The 9,146-nt window shown below is 40.7% G+C and overlaps 1 protein-coding gene across 1 annotated transcript; it reads right to left on the bottom strand.

The window, feature by feature from the left end:
* Positions 1-5,553: 5,553 nt before the first annotated feature.
* On the bottom strand, positions 5,554-8,848 carry LOC137359228 (probable G-protein coupled receptor 139; the record flags this gene model as incomplete). Its single annotated transcript, XM_068025288.1, has 3 exons — positions 8,786-8,848; positions 8,104-8,200; positions 5,554-6,398 (listed from the first exon to the last, which is right to left on the bottom strand). Coding segments are annotated over exons 1-3 (1,005 nt in total), but the record flags the coding sequence as incomplete, so codon positions are not given.
* Positions 8,849-9,146: the final 298 nt, after the last annotated feature.

Here is a 9,146-nt window from a genome sequence, read left to right as displayed (position 1 = left end):
ATGATCTCAGCCTCACGGACGGTCCACAGCGTCCCCAGCCGCTGCTCCAGATCCGAAACGCGGATTTCGAGTAGCTTCAGCTGGAGAAACTTCCTGCACACGTGTTCGCCCTGGACAGTGGAAGTGTTCCTGACTTCCCACATTGCACAGGAGGAGCAATATAGATTGCCAAGCTGCCCTGCCACGACTTACCCTTAATTTATACCCTTAAATTACCCAACAATTAGATTATTTACACTAGGGACATTGATTCCCGCCAAAAATTACCTGTTATATTAAAAGAAAACTGTAGACCTTTCCCTTTACCTCTCGTTACCAACCCAACTATTTGCATTAATTATCTAACAACTGTTACTCACCAACTGATGAGCGTTGAAGAAACTTTATTATCCAATACAACACTTGAAATGCTTCTTTTTTTTCAAGAATCAACATTCCATTTGATTCCAGGCCTGACCATGTTTTGTTTGTCTATTCATTTGATTCCTCCAATAATCATTTCTTTGCCTTTGTCTCAGCTGTTGTTGCACTTCTAAATCTCAGCAGTCATCCTGAAATAATTTCTCCCCTATTTTCTTGATATCATTTAGGTTAAAACAGAAACTGGATTCTCTTATAACTCAAATGACTTATTGCAAGTTGCTACACAATAGTTGCCTATTTAAAGATAAATGCAGCTCAACTTATTTTACTGCATCTTCGCACATTTATATTGTAGATGAATGTTTAATTGTGAATCCAAGGAAAAGTTGCAAACTATTTACTAATCATATTATCATTCACAAAGTATGACATTGACTAATCCCTTTCTTAATGAGTCCACTTATTATTTATTATGAGGATTAAATAACGTTAGTCATTTTAAAACACCATTCCAAGAATCTCCAATTCCCCACAGGACAATATCTGCCTCCTCCTCAATCTCATTATTGTTGTTGACCACACTTTCTATTGTCAAGCTCATGAGTGGTGCGATCGGCACAAATTTTACATTTTCTTACCTTCTAAAATATCATAACCCCAAATGACTACTGATGATGATAAATGTTATTATCTGTTAAAACTTCATTGACCCTCCTCAGATTAAAGACTGACACCCGATCTGCTGATCACCTCACTCGATGACAGTCACTATCCCTTCACAGGAGTGCTGTTAATTCCAAACTATTATCATGTATGTACATACGATGAAAACAACAGATTATGCACGCTGGCTTATTATTTTCCTCAGATACCCCTTTACTGTTGATAGGAAAAGCACCGAATTATGCTGATTTGTTTTTCATCTGTTTCCCAAATTCAAATAATGGTGTTGTCAGTTGATAATATCTTTCATTTATTTATCTTCAAAAAAAAATTTTCCTTCAAAACTCAGCAACCCCCTGGACGGTATTCCCTTGAACCTTTTTTGAAATTGACGGATGTTTATATCCCTTTAAACTCAGGTAGATTTCCTTTTGAGTGCTTGGAATATCGACTATATTAATGTATTTATTATTGATTTAAAAGTCATGAACATTTATTTCCATGTTTCGTGGTTTCAGATGAATTTATCGGAGACAGTAATGTCTGCAGTTGTTATGGAAGCTGACTGCAAATAATGACAAAGGCTTTCTCGAGAAAGATAACAAATAGAAACAAATGTAGGACTAAATTAATGCCAATTCCTGACTTTTTTTAAAAAAAGGCAAGCCTTCAGATCAAAATATTACCATGCTGTCATAAATGTTGCAAAAGTCTGAAGCTGCTGAAGTGGATTGATCTCTGTGATCAGACGGTCCACATATTTAGAGAAATAAAGAACACAAGGTCAATTCGGCTTGGAGCCAGATTACTTCATTTAGAGCTTTGGATCAGAAATTGGCTAGCTGAAAGAAGACAGAGGGTGGTGGTTGATTGCAAATGTTCATCCTGGAGTTTAGTTACTAGTGGTGTACCGCAAGGATCTGTTTTGGGGCCACTGCTGTTTGTCATTTTTATAAATGACCTGGAAGAGGGTGTAGAAGGGTGGGTTAGTAAATTTGCAGATGACACTAAGGTCGGTGGAGTTGTGGATAGTGCCGAAGGATGTTATAGGGTACAGAGGGGCATAGATAGGCTGCAGAGCTGGGCTGAGAGATGGCAAATGGTGTTTAATGCGGAAAAGTGTGAGGTGATTCACTTTGGAAGGAGTAACAGGAATGCAGAGTACTGGGCTAATGGGAAGATTCTTGGTAGTGTAGATGAACAGAGAGATCTTGGTGTCCAGGTGCATAAATCCCTGAAGGTTGCTACCCAGGTTAATAGGGCTGTTAAGACGGCATATGGTGTGTTAGCTTTTATTAGTGGGGGGATCGAGTTTCGGAGCCACGAGGTCATGCTGCAGCTGTACAAAACTCTGGTGAGACCGCACCTTGAGTATTGCGTGCAGTTCTGGTCACCGCATTATAGGAAGGATGTGGAAGCTATGGAAAGGGTGCAGAGGAGATTTACTGGGATGTTGCCTGGTATGGAGGGAAGGTCTTACGAGGAAAGGCTGAGGGACTTGAGGTTGTTTTCGTTGGAGAGAAGGAGGAGGAGAGGTGACTTAATAGAGACATATAAGGTAATCAGAGGGTTAGATAGGGTGGATAGTGAGCGTCTTTTTCCTCGGATGGTGATGGCAAACACGAGGGGACATAGCTTCAAGTTGAGGGGTGATAGATATAGGACAGATGTGAGAGGTAGTTTCTTTACTCAGAGAGTAGTAAGGGCGTGGAACGCCCTGCCTGCAGCAGTAGTAGATTCGCCAACTTTAAGGGCATTTAAGTGGTCATTGGATAGACGTATGGATGAAAATGGAATAGTGTAGGTCAGATGGTTTCACAGGTCGGCGCAACATCGAGGGCCGAAGGGCCTGTACTGCGCTGTAATGTTCTAATTCTAATTCCGTCCAGAAATATGTGGTAATTCAGAAACAGTAATTAGAATTAGAATTAGAACATTACAGCGCAGTACAGGCCCTTCGGCCCTCGATGTTGCGCCGACCTGTGAAACCATCTGACCTACACTATTCCATTTTCATCCATATGTCGATCCAATGACCACTTAAATGCCCATAAGTAATTATCACAAAATCCGAGGTGGATACAAAATTGACCTTGTGGCAGGAAACGAAGGGTAATTGTTGACGGGTGTCTTCATGACTGGAGGGCTATTTCTAGTGGTATTCCGTGGGGCTCAGCACTGGGGCCCTACTTTATATGGTATATCTTAACGATTTGGACGTAAATGTAGGGGGCATGATCAAGAAGTTTGCAGACCAGACGAAGATTGGCTGTTTGGTGGATAAGCTGTCGGAAGATATTTATGGTATGGTCAGATGAGCATACAAGTGACAAATGGAATTCCAACCAGAGAAATGCGAGGTGATGCTTTTTGGGAGGTGAAACTCGACAAAGGAGTACACGATAAATGAGAAAATACTGAGAAGTGCAGAGAAAGTGAGGGATCTTGGAGTCAAAGTCTACAGATCCCAGAAGGTAGCAGGACAGATCAATAATGTGGTTCAGAAGGCATATGGAATCCTTTCCTCTATTAGTTGTGGTATAGAATATAAGAACAGGGAGGTTATGCTGGAACTGCATAACTCTTTGATTGGGCCACAACTTGAGTACTGTGTGCAGTTCTGGTCACGTCATTACAGAAAGGATGTAATTGCACTGGAGAGGGTACAGAGGATATTTACGAGGATGTTGCCAGAACTGGAAAAATTCAGGTCGGAGGAAAAATTGGATAGGCTGTGGTTATTCACTTTGGAACAGTAAAGGCTGAGTGGATATTTGAATGAAATGTACAAAATCAGTAGGAGCCTGAATCGAGTGCAGGTGAGCGATCTATTCGTCTTAGCAGGGAGGTCAGTGACGAGGGGGCATTAGATTACTAGAAAAATAAAGGGGAGATGAGGAAAAACATTTTTCACCCAGAGGTTGGTACAGATCTGGAACTCACTGCATGAAAGGGTAATTGAGGCAGAAACGTTCAACTCATTGAAAAGGCGTCTGGATATGTACCTCAGCTACCATAATCTGCAGGTCGAAGAACCAAATGCTGGAAAGTGGGATTGGAATAGGTGGATCATTTTTCGGCTGGCACAGACACGCAGACACGATGGGTCAATATGGCCTCTTTCTGTGCCTTAAACATTCTCTGTTTCTATGATTCGATGGTTCTTGCAAGCTTAAAATACTAAATTATTCCTCTTTTCTGCTGATATTCGTTCTATGTTTTTGACCAATCTTTTACCTCGTAATTCAAATGGCGTCTTACTCCCTGGTCTTGCTGATCTATGTCTGGTTGTTCCTCTTATGGATTCCCTTCCTTGAATGAATAAAGCTGGTCAGACGAATCAGAGCAAGATTCCACTCAAATTCACAACCAGTCATTTCGTTTTAGCCTTTTTCAACGTATGGCCCCAAGTTGCACCTTTGTATGATTTGGGGTTTTGAGGCTTAAAACACTTTTATTTAAAAATTCTCAGTTCTGAATTTTCAATTTATTACACTGGGGTCTTCAGTTGTGCCTGACCTAACAAGTTACAAATAATGGCTACTTATGAATCCAGTATAATTTATGAAACAAGATGTTATAAATACTTAACAAAAAAAGCACTGAAGACAACATGGAAGTTTCTTATCCTTCAAGGCCAGGATTTCTTGAATGTTGTCAGCACAGGCGGTCCCTTTGTTCTCCTGTCTCTGAATTGACATTACGTTGAACTGTGTTTTTGAATAATTACACCAAAGACACCATTGTAAACAGTGCGAGCAAAGACTCTGAGTTTCCAACTTTTGGGATTCCGATTCCTTATAATGAAATCCTTTGAATTACCTCTTCCATGAATTTAACGTGAGTTTCATCTGCTGTCACTGCACCTCTGTAAATAGAGTGATGTATGCTAAAAGCATGTCCATCTCTTATTTCCTAGGCTCCTAGAGTTAACATTTCATTGTGTGAACAAATATTTCATACTTGTAGATACAAAGCTGTTGTACAAGCAACGTTTCATCTTCTCATCAACAATGTCAACTATCATAAACAATTCACCTCAATATTTCCAGTGTGGCAAAGCAATTAATAATAAATGTGTCTAGTGAAATATCAGGAAAAATTATGCGTTTAAATATAAATGTTTTCTTCTGCAGATATATTTAATTGATCAAGTCAGTTAGCATACTTATTAAAACTACATGGTTCCTCTTTAATGAAAGGTGTCATATCCAGTTCAAGCCTCTTTCACAGCAGTTTCTTGAGGGAGCGCAATCACTCTCCTTCTGACCCCTTTACAAAGGTCATCTCTTTCCCTTTGCTCACTGCTCGTTATCTTTTTTGATTTCTGCTAATTTACATCCGATCCTCTTGCTCTCGACCCCCTCTTCCCGTCACTGACAGCTCTATTGTTTGTCCTTACTCCAACAGGCCATTGTCTTCTGGACCTCCAGCGGTTACCTCTCGTCCATTAACCACTGGATGTTTAAGCTGGTCTCAGTTGTTTTGTTTATTAATTAATTTAATAATTGATGTAACTGCATATTTCACCGCGCTCTTTAACTGCTCTCTGAACTCGGTCTGAGTGACCACATAAATAAATGTGTTTGTACAGCAACTCAAATTCCGCAGCATATATGCAAGCTTTCCAAAAATATAGTAAGAATCATCATCTAAGAAATCACCAATACGAAAAATATATAACATATACAGCAACCACAGAAATATGAAACTGCCAGATATACTGAAGAGTAAAATCATAGACTTCCTCCTTCTCTCCATTTCAGTGTCACTGTGATTAACGTTCTTGCTCTGACCCCTCAGTCTCTGACGAACTCGACTGGTCACTAAAATGTGTCTGAACGTCAGAACGTTCAGCAACAGAATTAACATGAAAGGCAATAATGGTGTTAAAGCTTTTTCAAACATTGCAAATCCAATCCATCGAGGGTCAGTAAAATAGCTTGGCTTATTCGAGCAGCGCCATTCTACATTGTCAATTACCCGTCTTGGTTTATATCTAAAGTAGGTGGGAATATTTTTTAGACAAAGCAGAATGCTGGTTGTTGATAGAACAACAGTGGCAGTTTTCCTGGTGCAATATTTTGATTTCAGCTTCTGGCAACAAATGGCGACAAAACGATCAAATGTGAAAGCGATGGTGAACCAGACGGAACAGTGGATGGCTGCACGGATCAGGAAATAACAAGAGCGACACACAGAGGTGAGGTCCAGGAAATTTAATGGGAAATAAAGATTATTGATTCTCCGGAGTATGATCTCAGTGATAATAACCAGTAGATCTGCCATTGACATGGCCACCAGGTAGCGGGTGGTGCAGCTGGAGAGTCCGCAATTTCCCTTGGACAGGATCACAATTGACACTAAATTAACTGTAAAGGAGAGAAGGGAAAAGTGGTTGTAAATTACTGAAAAATATTCTCCGCTTCTCAACCCAGGAAGGATTTCAGCACCACAACCGTGTGGATTGGGACCAGGTCCATGACCCCAACCTTCCTCCAACCTCAGCACTTCCAGAGTTAACAAATCCTGGACGGGTAGTTCCGGCACCCCGCTCACCTAACGCTGGCCAGCAAGTTAAACATCGCAATGAGGAGCTACAAAAGGGTAGATTGGAGACCTGCACCCAGTCTCCAACCACTGCTACTGTAGGAACCCATCCCGGACTCGAATCACTCCCTGGGGTCGAAGAAATCCCTCCCTGACTCGAACCAGTCCCTCGGATTGGAGGCACACATACGTCTTGGACCACTCCCTCTGATGGATAAATGAGTTATATTGAAAAGGGAATTTACTGAGTCAATGCAAATGTGATCACAGCATGGGCTTTCATCTCCACAGGAATATCATTAAAAGAAAAGTTTTATAATAACCTATTATAAAGATGGTTATTGAACACAGAAATAATGTGTATTCTTCTGGACTACACATGATGAACAATATCCAGGGTAACCAGCAGGTGCACGTATTCTTCACAAACATAATACCATAACTGAGAGATTATAGTTATTCGGATATGCTGTGGCTCTATTCTGCCGTTAAGAGAATGATGCGTGTTGAACTAATAGAGGCCTTCAAAATTATATAGGGGTTAGAGAGGGAAAACGTAGATCTGATATTTCCACCTTTGCTGGTGGCCAGTTTTGCATTTCCTCAAAATAAGACGGTCATCAATAAATTCATGATGGAATTCAAGAGAGACCTGTATACTCTGAGTGCTGAGAACATGGAATTTAGACCTCTTGGAGTAGTTGTAATGGAAGAAAAAATGAAGAAGCGATGTTAGTACATGAGAGAGACGGGACTGGAAGGATATGCTGATAGCATTAGATGAGCTGTAATGTCTTCAGACAGAGCATGAAGACAGTTGTGATCTAGTTCTGCCGAATGCCCAGTTTCTGTGCTGTAGAATCGGTAACATGTTTATTAACAAGTCATAGCCATCAGTGTTTCTCGTAATATTGAAGAGGATTATTTATTATTGCAGTCACTCATGACCAAAGGCTTCTCAGGGCCGTGCTCGGGAAAGATATTAATCAGCACCTGATAGTGCTGTCAACAACTCTACTTAGAGAAAGAGTAAGATGGGGACCCGCATTGAATGTAATGGCAGATACTCCAGGAAATACATGGTCCCTAGTGTTGAGTGGTCCACATCATTTAGTCAGCCACAATCAGTGCTATTCTATAGTTACAGAGACTCCCAGTTATACATGATAGCTGAGGTCAGGTGCTCCACTCCAGTTAGTGCACACACGCACTATAGTTCTACATTAACAGATAATTGCTGTAATCCTTCCCCTCTGAGATTTTCCAGCTTTGAGCTCTGATTCTACAGAATACAACATTCCACACAATTCAATCACTTTACAATGCATAGTGCCTTGAGCTAGAAACAATTGAGACAACAGATTAAAACTGCACAGATAATTCAGGAAAATTATGCAATTAAATTATTGAATGTGTGTCTGTGTAACTGTAACCGTTCGATCTCATGTAATATTATTATTCCCATGGTAAGGGAAGAAACCAGCTCATACGCAGATTTACAAAACTTCATTGGTTTTACATCCTTACCAGGAACACCAATTATAGCAAGGATCACATAGAATATGTTCCGCACCCATTGCATTGGTCGGTGCCTTTTCTGCTTGGAGTGACAGGTCTGTTCATGCTGCAGGTAATATCTTTGAAGTACATTCTGAGCTGACACATTCCCAGTGCATTAACTTTATAGCCTCCCGGATCGCCAAGGGGAGACTGAGGTTGCAACATTGTTCAAACAGTTTTTCTTAATCTTGAACAAACAGATGACGACAGTTGGGTTAATTCCCTCTTGATGGAATGTATTTTCCACGAAAATTGAATTGGACCCATCCCCACCCCCAAGACTGGACAAATCTGATCACAATAAGCAAATAATCATAACTGGAAAATGTGTTAAACAGAAATCAAGGAAGTCCTACATAAATCTTGAGCCCTATCTTTAGATCTCATGTTGTTTTAGTGATTGCCTTCACTCTGCATGACTGTTCAGAAATTAAGTTCCTAACGTCAGAGAAGCCTCGAAGGGATGTTCGTCTGTACTTTGGATGCTCTCTTTATCTGTGGAATTCCGTTCAACAATTCATATATTCAAACAAAAAGGAACATAGAATGGTTGCAACACAGCACTTGGCCATTTAGTCTGTCTTGACCGTGTCTGCTCTCTGCACAGGCAGCTCAACTAATCACACTCCCAGATCTGCTCATCACTGACCTGCATTGTTATTCTCTTCAGTTGTTTATTCAATTCGCTTCTGATTGAATCTGTCTTCACCATACTCTCAGGCAGTTCATTTCATATCCTAAACACGTGCTGTGTAGAAATAAGTTTCCCTCATGTCGCCATGAATTCTATTGCCAATCCGTTCAACCTGTTTCCTTTGGTTTTCGGCACTTCTGCCAATGAGAACGGTTTCTCTGTGTCTACTCCGTTTGAACCGCCATGGTTTGGAAAAACTCTATCAAACTGTCTCTCAATTTCCTCTTTAAGGAGAACAACCCCGATTCTCTAATCTATCGGCATAAAACATCTGTTAGCCCTGGGATTTTCTCTTGAACATTTTCTACACCCGCTG

The sequence above is a fragment of the Heterodontus francisci genome, unplaced genomic scaffold (genome assembly GCF_036365525.1).
Source record: "Heterodontus francisci isolate sHetFra1 unplaced genomic scaffold, sHetFra1.hap1 HAP1_SCAFFOLD_124, whole genome shotgun sequence".
NCBI classification, from domain to species: domain Eukaryota; kingdom Metazoa; phylum Chordata; class Chondrichthyes; order Heterodontiformes; family Heterodontidae; genus Heterodontus; species Heterodontus francisci.
Note: the sequence above shows the minus strand (reverse complement) of the source record. Positions and strands in the feature narration are given on the sequence as shown.